The 21,205-nt window shown below is 40.3% G+C and overlaps 1 protein-coding gene across 2 annotated transcripts in view; it reads right to left on the bottom strand.

The window, feature by feature from the left end:
* Positions 1-21,205, bottom strand: part of LOC125900281 (C-myc promoter-binding protein-like) — a 96,144-nt gene that overhangs the window by 29,800 nt on the left and 45,139 nt on the right. Inside the window, exons 7-16 of one of the 2 annotated variants that reach the window (XM_049595195.1) lie at positions 19,679-19,745; positions 19,393-19,451; positions 18,815-18,959; positions 18,256-18,431; positions 17,625-17,725; positions 15,946-16,161; positions 11,852-11,997; positions 11,517-11,555; positions 3,427-3,560; positions 393-525 (exon numbers count right to left, since the gene is read on the bottom strand). In XM_049595195.1, coding sequence (XP_049451152.1) covers positions 393-525; positions 3,427-3,560; positions 11,517-11,555; positions 11,852-11,997; positions 15,946-16,161; positions 17,625-17,725; positions 18,256-18,431; positions 18,815-18,959; positions 19,393-19,451; positions 19,679-19,745 — 1,216 coding nt within the window. The remainder of the gene's footprint in view (positions 1-392; positions 526-3,426; positions 3,561-11,516; positions 11,556-11,851; positions 11,998-15,945; positions 16,162-17,624; positions 17,726-18,255; positions 18,432-18,814; positions 18,960-19,392; positions 19,452-19,678; positions 19,746-21,205) is intronic. The other variant, XM_049595204.1, reaches the window with a different exon arrangement.

Below are 21,205 nucleotides of genomic sequence, written 5' to 3'. Positions count from 1 at the left end.
GACAATTTGACACACAGTGCTGAGCTACATCTCAAATGAATCTTCAGGTTCCCAGCATTCAGATGATGTATACCACTTCCACGTGGCATATACAGTTCACCTGTTATCTCCCCCTAAAGACCCTGCCCCCCTCCCAAAAAAAGGACAAGAATGGGTGAATGGTGGGTCTTTAAGTGTTAAGGCAGTTTTGTATGTAAGGTGAATCGTAAAATTGACTCTCTTGGCTCTTCTTTATGTTGAGAGTCATTTTTCTTGATCTCTTGTGCAAGTTTGCAGTTTAGAAAACTAACGTACTGTTGCTCTCATCTCAGGTAACTCTGGAGAAGAGCATCAGCTCAGTACCTCGATCAATAAATCATTGTGTGGCAAAAGTGAGTTACTGCTATGCTGACCTGCTTGGTGCGTCTGAACATGGGGGCAGGGCTGGTGGGACAGCTGTGCCTGGCAGCGAGGCGAGAGGAGGGGGTCCGCAGGCCCTCCACAGGGTCAAAGAGGTCAAGACTCAACACTGGGAAACCATCGTACCTGTCGGAGAACACGCACAGACACGTTAGTTACAGCAGGCACACAGTGTTTCTCTCAGCTCTGATTGTCTGCAAAGACAAAGCACATTTTGCCATTATCTAACATGAAATGATTCTTTCCAAGGTTACGGGGTCCCTAGAAAACAGTTTGCCTGAAATTATCTACAAAGAGAGCTGATAATAAATTCTAGAAAGCTGTTGGTCATTATGGATTATTAGGGGAGCTTAATTTAAGTGGTTCTGAAAATCTTTCAGCATAAATTATTTAGTGGGGAAAATGGGTGCAGAATACAAATAGCACATATTCAGATGCGCACAGTCCAGCAGCAGCATTCAGTCTTTGGTCCAAGTGAGGGAGCTGGACTCCTGCTGGTCCTCAATCAGCTAATGAATTAACCAACTTTCAACTCATTGTATTATTCAGATTCTTCAGTTTCCCTCCTGCTGTGAGGCATCACTTATGTATTCAGTCAGTCTTGTGGAGGAAGATGGCACTTCACATCAAAGAAGGGCATCTTTCCCATTTACAAATAACATTTAACTTCAAAAGCTTAAGCAGCTGCCTGTTGAGTGACTAAAACACAGACTTTGTTCATGAGTCATGCTACTGGTCAGTCTAATAATAATGTGCTGTTGTTGCTGTCAGTGTTAAAATATGTTTTACTTAAGCAAAAGTAGCATTACTACTGGGTAGAAATACTCTGTTACAGGTGTCCATTACTAGTCTTACATAAAGGAATAATTCACCTGCAAAATGCCCATTTGTTTATCAATACACACCACCTGTTACTCATTGCATGTGAAGCTGACTTTGTGCATGCCTCCATGGTTAATGAAGAATCCAAACATTCTTAATAAAGTGAAGTTATAGGCAATTAAAACGTTTAAAAACAGTAAAACTACATCAAAACATCTGTTTACAAACTTTCACACAACTCGTGAAGTGTAATCCAAGTCTCAATCATCAAGTCGTATGCTCAGTACTTCCCAAAACGTGCATTTAAGGGAGGGCTTCTCATAGGCAGAAGTGTTTTATTTTGCAACCTTTTAGGAAAAATGCATGTGTCTAGGAAGTACTGAGCATACAACTGGATAAATGAGACGTGGATTATACTGCAGAGGTTGTGTGTGAGAGGTTGTAAACAGATGTTTTGATGTAGTTCTGCTGAATTTAAACACGGTCCTCGTTTACTTGTATTCATCAAGAATGCTCACTTTTTTTTGGATTCTTCGTTCACTGTGAAGGGATGCAAGAAAAACAAACAAAAAGTTTTCTTCATGAATTCGATGTAACACAGGATGAGTAACTGATATAAAAATGGTCATTTTGCTAGTAAATATTCTCTTAAGCTAAAATACAAAAGTACTAGTCTCGCCACCAGACAATCAGAGATCTCCGCCTTCTGATAGTCTGGGAACACTCCTTTCTAAAGTGTGTTTAACACACCGGCGAAAATGGCTGGCAACAAAGCAACACCTTTTGCTTTTTTGAAAAGGACACGCCTTCTCGGAAATGTGCGCTCCCCCTTGTTTCGTCCGCAAGGAAACAAGCACAAAGAGAGCTTGAAAATGGATGCCGAGAGATTAAACTCCGTTTTATCAAACGTGTGCTCATCCGTGAAGAAAATATTTTTTCCAGCGGATGTCTTAGTTACAACATGATTGAGCTAACTGGAGTAGTTTCATGTCGTATCAGACAACGGGAGGCTTTTAACAGATGACGTCCTGTTGTTAGCTTTGCTGCTAGTGTTAGCTGTCCCTGTCAGCTGATGCTTTCTAGACATCGTGATTTCCCAAAACTGAATAAATATCACACATAGCAACACAAAACTGCTTTGCTAGCTCAATCATGTTGTAACTAAGATATCCGCTGGAAAAGATATTTTTTTCACGGACTGTTTAATGAGTTATTACCTATTACAGACACTGCTAACGGCTAACAGGGCAAACAGCTAACGGTTAGCCCAGCTAAACATGCACACAGAAATAGCAATGTTTGTTTAATCATTGTGTTTATAGACTTTACAAACATCGGATTAGTCTAAACGGTGATACAGTGATGTGAAAAATGTGATACGTAGGCTATATATATAGCTAAAAGCTCTGCTGGTTTTCTACCCGGACTATAGAGGGAATCGCCTTGTAAACAACAAGGCGATTCCCTCTATAGTCCGGCCAGACGGATGAGTCATGGCCTTGTAAAAGATTATGTTTGTTTCTTTTAATTGGCGAGAATGTGTCACCGCAAACGTGACAGAGTTTTCTGTGAGCACGGCTGAGCCATTTTGTACCGCTACACGTTTCTAGTCGGACTATGTTTACAAGCACAAGAGTTCAGCGAGCCACCAAAGGACCGCCCTGCAGATTTACTACTGGTTCTGCAACGTAGGGAGTGTTTTTAAACTCTGAAATTGTATCTGCCCACCTAAACATAAAATCAGGGAGAAAGTCATCAGTTTTTAGTTAAGCAAAGCATCTAAAGACTGACTTTTGTAGACTTGTGAGTCTACAAAAGTACCAGCATTAAAATATACTTGTTACAGTATGAAGAGCACTCATCATGCAGTCCCAATTCAGAAAATTATGTATTTTATTACTGATTTTTTTTTTAAATTTATATATTAAAACATTCATTAATAAATAATGTATCTGGTGGAAAATGTAACCTTGGTTGGTTGTATTTTGAACTACTTATCTGAATCTGCAAAATAACTAAAGGTGTCAAATAAATGTAGTGGAGTAAAAAGTACAATGTTTGCCTCTGAAATGCAGAAGAAGTATAAAGTAGCATAAAATGGAAACACTCAAGTAAAGTACAAATATCTCAACATTGTACTTAAGTACTGTATTGAGTGAATGTACTGCACCACTGAAAAAATGTTTTCATAAGTGGAGTTATTACCTGTAGCAGAGTGGATGTTCCTCCCCCTCAGGCAGAGAAGGCAGCTCTGGAGGTGTGATAAAGACTGTGTGCTCACTGCGCTGAGATTCATCAATCTCTATCAGCCTGGTCTCCTCCGGCCTGTCACTGTCCACCTGCAGCACAGAACGCACAAACATGAACAGAGACGCTTGGGTGGTGGTACCATGACCCTTAATCTATCACAGCTGATAGACAGGGGGAGTGACTCCAACACAGATCTTGACATTATGCCCTGCAATAAATATTTCTGTGTTTACATAAGTGGGCTTTGACACTGACACCGGCGGATTCACCTTCAAAAAGCTTTGTTTATTTCTGAGGCATAATTTCAAAGCAGCTTTGTAGCCACCACCCTGATAGCAGGATTCCTACAGTATGAGTGTCTGGAAGAGCTGAGGAAGGATGACAGCAGGTGACCTAGATTTCCTGAGTGAGCACACTTCCCTTTTTCTATCTTTTTTTTTTCTCATTTTTAATACTCACTCTACCTCTCTGCAGTCCACCTCTGTTACACCACACACACACACACACACACACACAAACACAAAGCTGAGGCTAGCCTGTGCTATTCAGTCCTCCATCGTCCTCCATTTGTCTGCTACAGTGCAATATTTTGTAGGATACTAAGTGAAATTATACCTAATCTCTATAAACTGATATCGACATTTAAACGCAGAATCTGTAGGTCAAAGGACAAGATTTTGGTATCAAAGTGTTTTGGTTTCTGTTTGTAGTCCAAGTAGTATTGACCAATTACGTCTGAGCAGCACGTACTGTAAACAGTTTGTGTGGAGATGCCGAACGCATTGGCCACAATGCATTCTCGAAATCCATCGTCTGACTACAATTTAGCATTATATTTGCTTGTTTTTTTACCGTAGCATTATCTGCATCTATAACCAGATATTGTTTATAAAAGATAAGCCAAAATGACCAGCACATGGAAGAGGAAGTCTTGGCCCTGATATCCGCTGGCTACACTAGAACCCTAGAAATATTGCCTGTTGCCCTAAGAGGCTTATTGTTGCCACACTGCAAGACTGAATTACACCAATAACATAGTATATTAGAGTTTAATATACAGATTGTGCAATAACATGCTCATATTATCCATCACTGTAAAGTAAAGAATTTGAGCAGGTAGTATACATAGATCTGTATACATGTGCGGTACATAAAACCACCTACTATATGTTTATAAACTAACGTTACATTACTCATGCAATATTAATTACAGCTTTAATTACAGTCTTGTGCATTCCTGTATTATTTGTACTATTATTTAGAGCAGATATAGTGACAGTTTGACCTGTATGAACTATGTGAAGGTATACTGAGAGCTACAAGAAAGTGGAGTGAAATTCTTTGCATGCATAAACATACTTGACCAATAAAGCTTTGCCAATAGTTACAATACAAGCCTGTTCTCAAGACAATTACTTAGAAGGGTAGTCCAATGATTTAGTATTGCACTTCCATAAAGCTGGGGGATGTCTAAGAGATTGATAAAGGGAAAAAAAGCAAATGGTCAAGACTAATGAAGAGGACGCTGAGATATTGTTTAAAACTGGATCCTGCGCTTCCTTTAATGAATCTTAATAGATGTGTTTTCATTGTTCATTGTTTTCCGAACCCAAAGATTTCATTTCAGTAGTTTCCTTAGACTTAACAACTCTTCAAGACCCATGAAAGACATTCTTCAACTGTCCTCACAGGCTGAGCAACACTCCTCATGACTAGTAAAGTAAGTAAATGTAGAATCAGTCCCCCTTTAAGGATTAACAGATTCAAAGTCATGCTGTGGTTTGTGTGTGAGAAATACTTTGACTCACTGACATTAGTCATTCAAAGTGCAGACTATTCAGAAACTGTGAAAATCTTAACAGTGCAGAGAGGATTTATTCAGTTTATACAGATGGATCAATAGGTCGCTTGTCCAGTCAGAGTGTGTCGACTCTATAAATCTAAATCTGCACCCTGGGGGAGCAGCGACACTGTGTGAGCAGCAAGTTTATTCTACTGCAGATATCTGCTGTAGCACAGTAAAAAATAATTCATCAAAGACATATATTCTCATTTATTAATATACAGTGGTGGAGAGGAACTAAATTAATTTTGAGAAGTATTTCCATTTCCTTCTACTTTGTACTTCCACTTCACAATATCTCAACATTAAAGAAACATAAATATCAATGCTTCACTAATTATAATCCATCCATCCATCCATTTTCATCCGCTTATCCAGGGCCAGGTCATCGGGGCAAGCAGGTCAAGCAAAGCACCCCAGACGTCCCTCTCTCCAGCAATACTTTCCAGTTCCTCCTGAGGGACCCCAAGGCAGTCCCAAGCAAGGTGAGATATGTAGTCCCTCCTCCCACCAGTGGGACGTAGCCGGAGCACCTCTAACGGGAGGCGCCTTGGAGGCATCCTGATCAGATGCCCCTTGCGATGCACAGGAGCAGCGGCTCTACTCTGAGCTCCCTCTGGATGTCTGAGTTCCTTACCCTATCTCTAAGGCTGAGCCCAGCCACCCCACGGAGGAAACTCATTTCGGCCACTTGCATCCGCGATCTCGTTCTTTCGGTCACTACCCAGAGTTCATGACCATAGGTAAGGGTTGGGACGTAGATGGACCAGTATATCGAAATCCAGTACCATGGTTGATTTTGAAACGGGTCATTCTGCATTATGAGTATTTTTACTTTTGATACTCTAAGTAAATTTTTCATACTAATACTTTTTACTTCTAAGTTTTTCTACACTTAAGTATTGCTACTTTTACTTAAGCGATAGATCTGAGTACTTCTTCCACCACTGTCAATATAAAGCCATTCTACAGTAGTAAAGGATCTACTGAAAAGGGCTCTTGTATGACTTAAGTCCCTGGTAGTCAGTCTTGTGTGTTTGATACACTGCAGGTACGAACCTGCAATTAATTCAGCAGCAGTATTAAATTACTGTAAAGCTGAGTCTCAACCAGCATGACTCCAGCCATAACCCCTCATCCAGAAGATAACAGGTTATGGCTGCTCAATTGTGAGAAAAGGGGTTTGATTTCATGACAAATGTGCCAGAAAAAAACCCCCCATCTATGTAGCAAAGTGAAATGCAGTAAGAGCAATGGCTGCCACTGATCATCAGTGACATTTGGAGTTACTGCACATATTTTACTGCGGCCATGTTGGCAGAGCTGACAAATGAGACTTCCAGTTTTCAGAGTGAATCTTAAAGCAGGAGGTTTGAGCTTTATGGTGGATATAAAAAATTAAGGGTCATGGAGGGAAGCATCATAAATTGAGAAGTGCTTAATGCCAGGCTTTGGAGCTACAAGCAGTGATTTTATTCATGACGGATGGAAGGGAAGTGAAGCACTTGCTGAAAGTTGATAATTCAGTCTTGTTAGTCTGATGATGATTAAAGTTTGATAATGACCTCAGTCAAAGCTGTAAAGTGTGGGAGTTGTATCAAGTGTCTCTTCTTTGGTGCAGTCGCAAGCCTTTTAGGCTTAGATGAAAACTTTCATTATTTCTCTTGTGTGTAATACCGCACATCAAAGGTTAATATAAAGTTCTGTGAGATTTCTCTGAGAAAAGATTAAACCACAATACTAAAAATGAAAAAGCTCCAATATCCAGGGTCAGAGAAGAACCAATACTCTTTTTCACTAGAAAGAACTAGCTGAGATGATTCATGCAGCTGATCAGGGTGTACCTTGGATGTCTCCCCATGGAGATATTCTAAATAGAGACACACAATACATCGTTCAGACTAAATATTTCATATTAACAGAAAACCAGCTGAAGTGCCAGAGGACATGGCTGGGAAAAGGACATCTGGTCATATAAGTGGTAGAAAACAGATAGATGGATGTGTATAACAGTATTTAACCAAAATGATGCCATTGCTGGTCAATTATTGCTAATAAAGATGTTGGTTTGATCCAGAAAATCATCTTAACAACTTTAACTGTCGGAAAAACACTGTTTTTAGTATTTGAAAACTGATTTCTCAGTCAATCTAGTTCATTTTATTGTGTAATCTTAAATGTAATCCTACCATCCTATAATTTACTTTAGGTTGAAGTGATTTTTATTGATGATCATGCAGGTATTTATAGTGATGATTTGTTAGTACAATGCCACCTACTCATCTGGATTACTGCCTAAGTTTGGGTACCGAATCTGTACTTTTAAGAGTGCTGACCAAATTACATCAGTACTACTGAGTACAGATTAACCTTAAGTCAATTAGTGCCAAATTTCATTGACTAAAGCCTCATTTCCAACAAGCTGTATGGTACGGTACAGATCAGCACACTTTTTTTTCCGTTTCCACTGTGAAAAGTTGTGGATGGTACCAATGGAACCGTTCCATACCGTCCCCATTTTTGGTCCCCCCCTCTGTTGGGGTACCTAGCACACAGATCTGGTACTAAAAGGTGGAGCTGTGAACACTGCAGTCTGTTGATTGTTCAATAGAGGACGGTCACTCTGCTCAGGGCTGAGTTGTGGCTGGTTTTGTAACCACTGTTAATACCATGGAGAGTTTTACATTTAAATCATAACTATAACATGAAAGGATGTTTTGCTGCCTCTTGCAGCAGCTGTACTCTGAGAAAAAATAATCAAATTCAGTGGGCTGATTGCCGGCGACTTTTAAGGTGGATTGTTAACCTGTAATGTTACTCAATGCATGAGTTGATGACATGAATCCATCAACACACCTTAAAAATTCCATATGACAACATTACTTTAGTTTTTATATGACACACACTTTTAGTAATGAGTTGATCTTCAAATGTTTAAAAATAAATACTATTTTCTGCCAGGTTATGTGAACTGCACATATCCTAATCCTCACTCGGAGGAAAAAAGCGTGGTGGAGCGTCGTTCCTGTGGGCTACGGCAACACTAAACCCCCAAGCTTGCCTGAGAAGGACTAAATGCACACCCGTTATTTTGAATTTCCCATGGTGAGAGACTCTCACTGAAGCCTGTTCTATTTTGTATTGAAAATGTCAGTGTGCAACCACTGGTCATGAGGAAATGCAGTGAATGCTGGACGGAGCAGTTAGTGACAACAACCTAGCCCACATCAAGAGTACTGTTTGTGGTGGAAACACTAAACAGACCTAGGGTCTAGCTCCCATGTCTGAAGGGTTACTTTTGGTTTCAAAGGTACTGTACTAAAAGAGTTTGGGGCTTAAAAGTGCACCTTGGTGAGAACCCAAGTTTCAGATAGGAGGAAGAAGTACCACCAGAACTATTGCTGCTTTTCTATTTTATTTGAGAAATAGCCTTGTACCACTGCTGTTTGTGATTGTGTTTTAAATTATATGCTTATTTCACATATTTGTCAGCTGTGTTGAAACAGAGGACGAGAGAGACCAGTAGATACACACACATACACACACACACACACACACACACACACACACACACACACACACACATAAAATCAAGCAGACAGTCAGAGATGTTCTATGTGTGATTAGAAAAGAGCAGAGGAGCAGAATTGCTTTTTAGTCTACTACATTACCCCTGGAGCTTGTTCAAAAATGACATTTTTGTTATTAGCCTACGGAAGAAGTAAGGTACCGGAAAAAGGTACCGTTGGGTACCAGTACCCAGTTCCAGGTATGGGCATTGATCCTGCATATGTTCAAATATGAATGGTACCCAACCCTATCACTGTCTCTTTACTTTAGTCTTGGACTTAATTGTGTTGTCCTCATAGTCGTGTGTCATTTGATGTCTTTCTTTTTCTAATGTCAAAAACCTTATCTAAATAATCCCCATGCAGACATGAGAACTTAGAGTTCTGCAGCAACCCCCCCTTACTAAATTAAATAATGTGATTTATAACTGTGACTATAAACACAAGGCAATTTTTGTTTTTTTAATGTGAGACAAACAACACTGTTGCTCCGCAGAGACTGGAGACAGCTGTGATGATGAAGAGGCAATCTGTCAGACAGGCAGGTCTGCTCTCAGTTCAGTCATCAGAAAAGAGAAACACAGACAGGTGGGACGACGACGTCTTGTTTATGTCTCTCAAAGAACATTCAGTTCATCTGGATCAGACAGGGAGCTTTCCAAGAGGCTGAGTGCACAAAAAAGAGAGACACCCAGTGTCTGCAGAGTGACTGTAGATCAGCTTGTGAAGGTGAATACAGAAACAACTGTGATTTCATCTATGCCTTTAAGTCATCCACACTGCTCCATTACATATTCAACCTAAACCATCTGGTGACTGCAAGCTTTAGGAATAGTTCACAAAATCAACCTACAAACACTTCTAATGCTCCAGAAAGTCACTGACTACGGTTGCATGCATACAATATTCAAGTTTTTGCCATTATTCCTGTGTGCTGCAAACTGAAGTTAAAACCCCAACTGAAAAGTACATTCCAAATGTGCTGTATACATGTCTAAAGAAAACTCCTCATATTTCATATGTCTTAATCGGATAATGCTATATTTGCAAAAAGGCCTAATTCAAAATAATCCAAACGGAGGATGGCCCTGGTACATAATTACCGTAGAGACATGATAGTGGCATCAATCTTGTCTCTAACTCTTGGCAAGAAAGAGAAAAGCACATTTGTCAAAATGTCAAACGAAATTAAACGCACACTCGCTGACTCTGATATGGCAACAAATAGTGATCCTAAATACAGGTAGGTATACCTGTAATGGGTATGTTAAATTAATTACTGACTGGCCCTTTAAATTTCTGTTTTGTTTTAAGGAATCCCACAAGTGTTTACATCCAATTTGCCCTTTGCTGTTTGTATTTCTACAGCTTTAATTGATGTGAGTGTATTTCATTTGTATGATTAGTCTGACTTTTTTCTTTTTCCCCTACAGGATTCTATTTGTTTGGTTGCTGCAATGAGCTACTTTCCCTCAGGGATCAATATGTTTTAACCTTATCTTTCTGTACGTGACTGGTGTGTGTGTGTGTGTGTGTGTGTGTTTGTGTGTAGTCAAGTGTGTCGGTGTGTGGGCTGAGTGGTGCGGTGTGAGAGAGGATAATGTAATCCAGCCACAGTCCAGAAAGACAGTTGGAGGATTTAATCGTCCATGGAGCTGACACACAGGGAGGACCGATGAGACCTGGGGCCCCACCACAAGCCTGAGAACACGGGGAGGGGAGGCTGTAGATGCTGGCCTCTGGAGTCACTTCCACTATGTCTCAATTACAGCCAGAACACACACACACACACACACACACACACACACACACACACACACACACACACACACACACATACACAAGTAATCCAAGGACGGCCAGGTCTATTTCAGAGTCTGTTACAAATGTCACCTGTAAGAACCAGTGACCCAGAGACGTGACTGGAGAACCGAGCGACTGCGTGGACTTTAAGACTGCAAACGCACAAAATTTAACCTTCAGCATTCACACACAGTCTGATAGAGGAACAACTACCTTGTGAAAACATGGGGTCGCACGCTACGCAAAATGCTCCCAGTGGAGCAAAAAAGACCCACTGACAGCCTCTCCAGGGCTCTTCGTATTGGCACACTGACTGATACAAGCCCGGGGGATGTAAAAAAAAAAAAAAAAAAAACTAACTTCAAGCTCCGTTAGCCCTTCAGGATTCACTGAAGCATTAAAAGCATTCACTCTCTCGAGTCATGAAAAATTTAGGGCCGAATCTTTGTAGAAAACTCTGCACATGGATTTTCAATGAAACTACTTTTGCTATCTCGGGCCAAATTGCTGCTGCAGCAAATTTGATGTACACAGTGAATAATCAAATATTCATTAAAAATGGAAGAATCTGGGAAGGTGATGGAGTTTGGATCATTAGGAACAATTTTAATTACACACTGATGAAAAATCACATGAAAGCTCACACTAAAGCTGCAGGGGGAGGTTGTCTTAAGGCATGCTACTAATTTCTTAGGGTCTAGGAAACCTATTTTGATGTTGAGTCATTCTGTTGTTTACTGGGACCATGCACCATGCACAAATTGCCCTGTCTGAAAACAAAATGTACCAAGGACAGGCAAGAATAGAAAACCAAATGACAATAGACTTACCTTGCCTCCTTTGTCTGCACTCCGCTCTGAATTGTAGAGCTGCTCGCAAACAGAGGCAGAATTGGAAAGAGAAAGAAAAACTCAAGAAATTGGAAAAGGAAAGGCTTTCAGATGAAGTAACACAGCAGAGTGAAAACTAATAGTGCAATAACTGGAGCACACAGAGGGCTGGCGAGTAAAACAAAACCACTTGAGTGACTGAGATAAAGGTGAGATTAACAGAAACAGCTAGAGAGGAAAAGGAGAAGGTTTTTTGTAAGAAACTTAATTCCACTGCATAAAATAAACACATAAATTTACTATCAATGATTTATATGATTAAAAACAACACCTACTTTGTCCACACAGTCGTCAAAGAAGGCCAAACTGGCGTCTTTGTCACTGACGAAGGAGCATTCCTCGATGAAGCGGATGAACATCTGAGTTTTGGTCATCAGCGAATAGAATTTCTGGTGTGAGCGGTCGCGGCTCTTCAAAAATCCTGAGGACATAAATGTTTAGATTAACTTTTGCAAATTAATCTTCCTTCACTGAAACTTACTTTCTTGACTAACCTGAGGAATGATTTTGCAGGTTATTCAGAATAGAGCAGTGGGTTTATTTACACAGCTCAACTCATTTCATAAGAGGTAAGCATCCAAAAAAGCAATTTATGTGACTTTGTGGTTAAGAAATCCATTATCCCAAAGAAGGCTAAATATAAACATCCATTTGTCTTGGTTTGGATGATGCAAGCCAACACACTGTTATTAGTCTAATGGCCAATTTGGTATGTACAACAACATGTTGAATGGCTTCCTTAATAGATGCTGAAAGCAACTTAAGTGACTAATAAGTCGCTGCTGCTGTTGCGAGACTGAAAGCAGGATGGATGACCACTGGCTCACAGCGCAGAGGTGGAAGCCAAACACTGACGTGCAGAGCTGCCGGAAAACACTTCCTGAAGCTGATAAATATTTTAATCCTGACACTGGCTGCTAGCAGCCTGGACCATCAATTGATTCTGACCAAACTCCTCTCAGTGGCTTCAATATAGAGCATCTTTATTCTAAGTACAGCCTTCCTGGAGAGTCTTAAAACACTTCTGAAGTCCTAAGTAGTGATTTAATGATTAGGTGATTAATCACTGAATCAAGTACGTTTTTCCTACAGTTGCTGGTTTAAGCGTTTCAAATATAAAGAGTTTGTTGCTCTTCTTTTTTTCATATCATTGTAAGTTGAATACACTTAGCCTCTGGTGGAGTTATTACGTGGAGCAAATTGTAGAACAAAGAAAATATGGAATAACAAAAACACTGAAACCTCCACACATCGACCCAAATAGACCAAATGCATCTTTTAATAAAACAGTGACACTGACTGCAATGAAGCAACCGACTGAGGATCTGAGTCATGATTTATGAGTCATGTAAAAGGTTTAAAAAACAAAGCAGAGCACTTAAGAGTGCTGAAAACACAAACAAATTATTTCCATCTCACCTCAAGGTCCATTAAGTGTGTGTTCTGGAGCTTTTGATCATATGACATGATCTTCATCTGTGGAGGGAGTTTGCCCAGCTCCAGAGCAGCTACTAAATGGGTCTTGAGGTGAAACTGTTTTGTGAACTTGCTTTCCCAAGCTCAAGACTGAACTTTGATACTCAACTTTTTAGCCAATATGGACAAGAAATCCTCAATGTCAACATCTACAACTCAATGACAACATTTAACAGAACAGTTCACCAGTGCTATTTTCCAATCTAGATTTTTTGGGTGTGAGTTGCAGAGTGTTGGAGATAACGGTCATAGAAATGTCTGCCTTTTCTTGAATATAAAGGAACTAGATGGCACTCAGCTTGTGATGGTTAAAGCGCCAAAAAAATCCATCTGAAAAAGCAGCAACGTTGCTTCCCAGTAGTCATGGCTCAAGATAATCCACAGTCCTTGTTGTGAGTAGTTTCATGTAGGAACTACTTTCGTTATTGTATCACTGAACAGAAGGAAGTGTATATCTACTCATGGATACTCATGGATGAGAGGCACAGCATGACACCACGAAATGTAACATTAGTTCGCTCCATGGTGCTAGGTATGCTAGCAATGGAAAGTCTTAGGGCTGCGGTGAAACTGCGCCTACTAAGGGCAACAAAAAAGTTTATCTTGGGTGTGTTGGTAGACTGGAAAATCAAGAGAAGTTGGCAGAAGAAATACCCACACACCTCAATTGAATTGGTATGCAGGTTCTTCTTCTGCCATCCATGCTAGCAGTAGATGCACACTTCCTTCTGCACAGTGATACAAGTGGTGGGTAGAGTTCGGTATAAAGAAAATCTGGACCAGATCAAAACAGGTCCTATTGGGTTATGTGACCATAACAAATACACACTAGAAGGATGAAGCAAATTTGTAAAGCAAAATGCAGACCCAATCTAAAGAGACAGATGCTGGACTGAAAGCACTGTGATTTTTAGGGGGCAGCAGGGAAAATAACACATTTTGTAATTTTTTGTTGTTGTGGATATTTTATCTAAAAAGGGTCAGGAGTTCACACATATGATGCACGAGCTGTTACATCTTTCTTCAGGTCATTATGCAATGTACTTCAGCCATTCCTGTTTGCTATATCGTATAACTCACACTGGACACAACTTTGGCTTCAGTTATCCTCCAGCGGAGCCGCCGTGATTTCACCCTAACTCACTTCAGCTGTGATGTCAACCAGCTTTCACAGGCTTCCATCCAGAGGCCACGCTCAGGTCTCTGGAGCATTCAGCAGCTGCGCCGCTAACTGACTAACCTTCAGCCTGCAAACAGCCTTGAACCTCTAACCCCAGCATCTTTGTCAAACCCCAGCCTTTCTAGCCAAACAGTTTCTGTGTGTGTGTTTACTCAGAGGTGGGAATGGACACTTATGAAAGCTCATGTATTAAACAACGCCATCTGTTTTTGAGGCTGGCCAGCTGTAGAGAGGAAGGTGCTACAGATGACGCAGTATTTATATATTCATAGTCTCATTAGCGCTAATCATGCAGTGTAACTGTATACCTGTGACTTCACAGTTTTGGCTGAAGACTGACAAAAAGTGAAGCAAATGTTTTTGGATGACGGACTCTGATCTGACCATACTGATTTTTCCTGTTTAAAATCACCTGGTGGTCAATGTGCTCAAACATCCATACTGGTTCTCAATCACTGCCCTCAGTGCGACTGCTTTTCCACCCTTTGCTGTTTTATTAGATGACAGATAAAAACAAAATAAAAATAAAATAATCTTAAAAATCAAGATCCAATTATTGTCTTTTTAAATTAATTTTAAGACTAAATAAAATGAACCCTTTTAGATCACATCCCCAGGATAAAGTGCACCAATTTAACAAAGATGCCAAGAAAATCAAAATTTTCCTATTCTTACATGTTTTCTTTCTGTACAACAAAATGACATGTGTTTACTTAAGATAGTACCAACCAATTTCAACCAATAATATCATGATATCCAGCTGTCAATCACCCTGCAACTTTTAGCTGCACAGAGCTAGAGATTGAATTAGCTGGCTGGCAACAGCATGCTACGTGGGTATGTCTTTGTTTCCCCACAATACCATAATTACTGACCCTTTGGATCCAATTTATTCGTTATACTATTCCAGATTATGTGCAAGGCATTTACAGTAGACAGCTTCAGCGACTAACATTACACAGAGCATATGATGGACTTTGTCTCTCTCCCTGACATATATCAGCACCCCGTTGGCTTTACACCATCCTAGCCTTGCTGTTAAGATGCCCCACTTTTCAACAAACAAAACAAATTCCTCCGATGTTATATCCCATCTGCCATGTCATTCAGAAATACGTCACAATACTTAAGCTAAATACTCACAAAATGTCATTTTATCTGGACTTCACCAATCAGTTCATCAAAGAGACACCGGTCAAAACATGCCAAAACTCCTTCTGATTATATTCTGTTTAAATGGCTGTATACAAAAGTTTGTATGAGCCTCTAAATTATGGTGGGTGACCTCTGAAATCTGCAGTAATCATGGGCTTTTTACTGTTTGTACACTAGAAAGCACAGTAAACCCATAATTCTACCAAGGGCTCAATCAGCTCCATCTTTCTTCAGAGTTCGTGGTGGACTCGCTGGTCTTGCACGAGACAGAACACGTCGTACAGATTACTGGTATTACAACTGCAAAGCTTAAACCATCTGTGATCAGTAAACACTTTGGTGGGAATCGTCATTCAGATGAAATTTTTTTTCCCAGAGAAAAAAAAAAATGGCTCAGAGTGAACTTGTTTTGATTTGTGTGTGAGGAGTTCAGGAGGAGGTTGCTTGGGAAAAGGACAGCTGGGTTCATCCGTTCACTCTGTTTCCTCTGCACTGCACGAGGATAAAAAGCTTAAGGGTTGTGGCTGCAAGTCATCAGAGGGACATTATTCCAGTTACCTTGCAAGTCAAAAAGCGAGCTAGCGTCTGTGGCTTTCTCAGAGGGTGCCTGAGTGATGGGTCGTAAGAAGGAGCGGTAGCCTTTTAAAATGGCTGCCATAAAGCGCAGGAAGGCTTCCTGGATCTCCAGCTCTAGTGTGTGGAGGCTCTTCCCACAGCTCAGCTCTGACGAATCACTCATGCTCAGCTCCAGCAGTCCATCGGGCCGCTGATGACCTGAAGACAGGGGGGAAAAAACATCAGCAGCTGTTGCTACATACTGCATTAGAATCTCTACATGTCAACAACATACAAGCAGAGAGGTTGAATCAGTCATCCCTTCTGCTGATGAAAATGTTGAATCTTGTGCATTTTGATGAAGTCGTTATGATCAAAGTATATGTACTGAAAGGTCTTATGGCCGGGCACTGCTTTAAGTAAGTATTCATATTTCACATGAGGATTAAGCTTTCGTTATTAGGATAAATAAACTGAAGTTGACATCCAAGTGCATGAGACTTAAGTGTCTCCACGAAAACCTCTGGCAGGCATATCAATATTCAGCACTTCTGGCAGAAACTGGGTAGATTTTCAACTTCACTGAATCAGAAAATTCATTTATTCAATTTCTGCAGCTCAATAAGGAGCAGGTTTCATGGTCTCTCAGCGAGCATGCTCCAAGAATAGCAGAGAAAGTTGACAACAATGCAATGAGCACAAAGACGGGGCAAACGGGTAATTAGGAAATTATACTACGATGGGATTATTGCTGGTTTTCAATTAGTGGAATGAGGAGCAAAACAGTGCAGATTGAATGGAGAGCAAATTGTTAAGACAACAGAATCCAAAGAACTAAAGATGATGAATAAAGCTTCACACATTCTGTGATTTTATATTATTTTTGACTTCACCAAAGGTTAGATTTATAGTCTAAGAAGCTGTAATACCCTGTATGGGTTCCAACAAATTACGTTTGAATTTGTTTGAACTCGACACTTTAAAAAAGTGACAGCCAAACCACCTTTTATTAAATTGAACACAGAATATAAAAGCAGGGTTTGTGCATACAGGGTCAAGTCAAATTCAAGGACTTTTAACCCAAGCATTCCTTTCAATTTTCAAGCATGAAATTATTTTCTCCACAACCATCAATCCCACTTTTATGAAGCAAAAAAAACCCTAAGTTCCTTCTAAATGTGCATCATATTAATCTGGAGGTTTGAACTAATGTCTTCTAAAGAGTCAGTGATTAACACTCAAACAAATGGATGACACACCTTCAGTGTGAGTTATTGAGGTTGGCGAGCCAACTATTTACTGGCGTTTACCAACCCAGTGGAGCTCTGAGCTCTTACTGCTCATACAGCATTAGAAAATAATTGCAAGCAGTCATTTTCTGCTTCATTCAAAACCCTTTTCTAACGCCTTTCATAAAATAATTTATGATTCAGTTCTCCTCTCACTTCTATTTGGGAATTTTTATCAAGGACCAAGTCATAAAATGTCTGATTTTCAAGGTATGCCAGTACTTAAATTCCTGTGTGCCAAATTCAAGTATTTCAAGCACCTTATATAATCCCTGTAAAAATATAATAAATGAAAAACCTTGCTGAAAATGTGCTTACTGCAGGACCGATCATGAAACTAAACAAATCAAACACATTTTTTACAATCCTTTGTTCTACCGGCTCAGAACTCACCATCAACCAGCTGCTGGTAGAGATTACTCAGCACATTCATCAGGTTTTTACAGGCTTTCTTTGGCAGGATCTTCCATGTGAGGGCTCGCTTATCTTCAGTGCTGGAAAAGCAGAAGCACACAGTGAGCTGTGGAGAGGCTGAAAGGCCAAAACCAACATGGACCCACTGCTGTCCAGGGGAGTTCAGACCACCCTGAAGTTGTCTGGCTGGTAATGAGGCCAAAAAAAACTATCTGAACCATTACTGACCCTACCTGAGGAACCAGAAAAATGCATTCCCTTCATATTAAAATGAGTCTGCCTTTACAAAATCTAACCATTTCCACCCAGACTCCAGAAATACAACCTGGCCTCTAAACTTAGAACTAATGACCTGGCAGTTATGTGGTCTGGGGAAAAAAGACGCAGCACAGGAAACAATGTTTAGCTCTTAAATGGAAGTGCTGTACAGTGTAAGTGCAGCTCACTGCCCTGCAGTTAATCCTTTCAATATTCATTGTGAGAAGGCAACTGATTAGTGAAGACAGATCAAGTTCTCTAAAAGTGTCACTTAACAGATGTTACTCCTCACTTCAGTAGCTTGCCTCAATAACTTAACAGCAATCAGAAAGTTTTTGTGTGTTGTGCTCACTGGAAGATGGTGTTTGTGTCCAGGTCCACGCAGCTCACGTCCGGCGGGGGGTCATAAAGATCAAAGTAGCGGGAGTCCACTCCTACAATGAACGGACAGGGGGCACTCAACACGTCAGCCAACGCCAGGGGGCACAAGGGGATATACGGACACGGCCAGTGGAACGGGAAAATCATCTGAGGAGGAGGATGTTGCAGGTTAATTAGAGCTGGTTCAACAGTCTGGTGAACGGTACAGTTGAGCGTACTTTGAAATAAAAAACCTTCCTAATAATGTAAATTAAATTGGTCCAGGAAGACACTCTGCGAACAACCACAATTCCTTCACTTCAAACACAATTTATGACTTTTGCTCCCTCTTACCATTACTGATGGTGATCATATTAGACTTTTATTACTATTAGTGCAGCAGTTTATAAAAAACAAACAAAAAATAGAAGCATACTTTAACAAAAGCAAAGAAGAGGGCGGCAGCATGAGTGTGATGCCAGTATGGTCATTACAGCCCTGGTTGGAGTCCGATAAATAACCAGTCTGTGCAGTTAAAGGCAGTAACTTACAGACACCAGAGCCTCAGTGACGCTGGTCAGTACAGCAGGTCGTAATGAGTGGACCAGGATCTTGTGTTCAGTGACAGCAAACACAAGCAATGTGACGGCGTTCTCTGGTCCGAGGTTCTGGAGCAGGGTGGAAAATCGACCACCACTGCAAGGTAACACACAAAAAAGTACAATATCAATACAATATCTCAATCTCTCAACCTTTTCTAGCCCTTGAACTCATTTTGGATTTTAAAATGCTCTTCAGACAAATGAAGTTGTTGTCATGTGTATCTGATATCACCATGCTCTGTATTCTATGTTCAAGTGTATGAAGGAAGCTTAAAATTTAAAATATAGAAAAGATGACATACACTATCTTAGACCTGTTTGTTTTCTCATACACATATGCATAAAAAAATAAATTAAAAAACATACTAGTCTGAGAAAAAATCAGACCTCTCCAAGGCTAACAGAGAGGTAGTATCCAAACTACTCTGTTATGCACACATACACACAAAATGCATAATTCCTTTACATTTCAGTAAAAAATAAGTGCTGTCAGATATCACCAGAAAAACATGTGCAGCTGCTCTTACCTGAGCGGTAAAGGAGAAGACACTGGCTGGCTCAACATCAGGCTGTCATGTGGGGAAAGCTGCAGAAAAGCTGGAAAGTGAGATAAAACCAACCGAGCAAAAAAAGAAAAGCCTGCACTGAATCATTTAAATATTCATCCATAATGGAGGACCTAAACTGCTGCACCCCACAGGCAATCCAAAAACACCTTCAGAAAACAACACTATTGTCTGCAAATTTCTGATTAATACCCATTTCTAACACGCACCATATGCAGTCAACAACACTCTTGTGACCTGAGCTTACCTGCACCAGGATGCGAGGCCTCTGAGAGGAAGGGAAGGGAACTTTGTGCATGAAGTGAGAGATGTGCCTGGAAAGAAGAAGACGAGTAAGGGGGATGTGAAGCCAAAAATATCAGCAGTTGGTAGCAGAATAATTAGTCAGTGACGTGTAGGAGTTAGGAGCGGCAGTAAAACATGAAAAGCATGTCAGGTAATGAATATCCAAACTAAAACAACTTAACCCTGATAGAGAGAAAGTAGTGGCAAGATGTTTTGTGCTCCTGGACCTACTTGGTTATTTGGTGCATTTTTACACCACATTTGTAACATGTGTATGCACCAAGGTGTTTCTGGTGCAGACATGGAAAACATTTCAACTATAATTCAAGCATGAAACACCAGACTTTACTGTCAGTTCCTTGGTTGCACTACATATCACATATTGAACATACCTTGCAGCCATTTTTGGAGTCAGTGCTAGTATTTTCTATAATTACTTGCTCGTGTGCAACCCGCACATTTGCAGGAGTTCTTTTTTTGTCATGTTGAAAAACGAGGGAGCGAGCCCACCAGTTTAGGCCAATGTGTGTGAGAGGGGGAGAGTCTGGGAGTGAGTGATGAGTTTACTGCAAGGATCATGTCATCTACACTCATCAATGTTCCTAGCTATGGTCGTGTCCAGCGTCATATTCAAGGATGGCGAAACAAACTGCATTCGTCACCCCTGTGTCAAAGCCAGGCCCTGCACAGCGAAAAGTTGCTGAGGAAAACTAGTATATAGGCTCGAAATAAACCATACAGACAACGCTCAATCTACACTTCACACAGGAATGGCTTAATGAATTTACATGGCTCAGGTAAAACCAAACAAATAAAACAATGAACTGTGTGCTCTGCACTAGATTTGGCCTCAAATATGCAGAAAATGAAATTCGCAGAAGCAACTGGTGCTGCACAATTCAAACATGATACACCAATGCTGAGACAGTTTTACAAATGAAACAGAATCCCCACTTCCAGCAGCCTTTCACAGGCAGGAAGCTACGATACAATCTGCAGAGGAGGCTGAAATGATAGTCAATTTTAACACTGCATATTTCACTGCAAAGCAGGAGCTACCATTTACCAAGTGTATGGCACAGATTGAACTTTGTAACAGTGTAAATGTTAACCCCACATATAGCAACAACACTGCATGTGTGCAGTTCAGGAGCTGGATGTGTTACAAATGATGAAACTGAGTGTATTTGTTTAGTTTCTTTTAAGGTTTTTCTTCTGTAATAACAGGAGGTAGGTTAGCAAGGTTACTGACCACAAACTTTGTTTATAAACTTTGTATACATTCACAAAAGTTCAATTTTGTTAAATTTATGACATTGTAAACTTGAAATAAAACAGCTTTATGTAATTTCTCTAAGTTATCTATTTACTACCAAAGCATTTATCAGTAATAGAGTTAAAATGGCCAAAAAAGTGAATAATTGCATCGCAGGACAATTTAAGGTGTGCCCCTAAATGTTCTACTTATGCTTCTAAAATGTTCAGTTAG

The sequence above is a fragment of the Epinephelus fuscoguttatus genome, linkage group LG2 (genome assembly GCF_011397635.1).
Source record: "Epinephelus fuscoguttatus linkage group LG2, E.fuscoguttatus.final_Chr_v1".
Classification (NCBI taxonomy): Eukaryota; Metazoa; Chordata; class Actinopteri; order Perciformes; family Serranidae; genus Epinephelus; species Epinephelus fuscoguttatus.
Note: the sequence above shows the minus strand (reverse complement) of the source record. Positions and strands in the feature narration are given on the sequence as shown.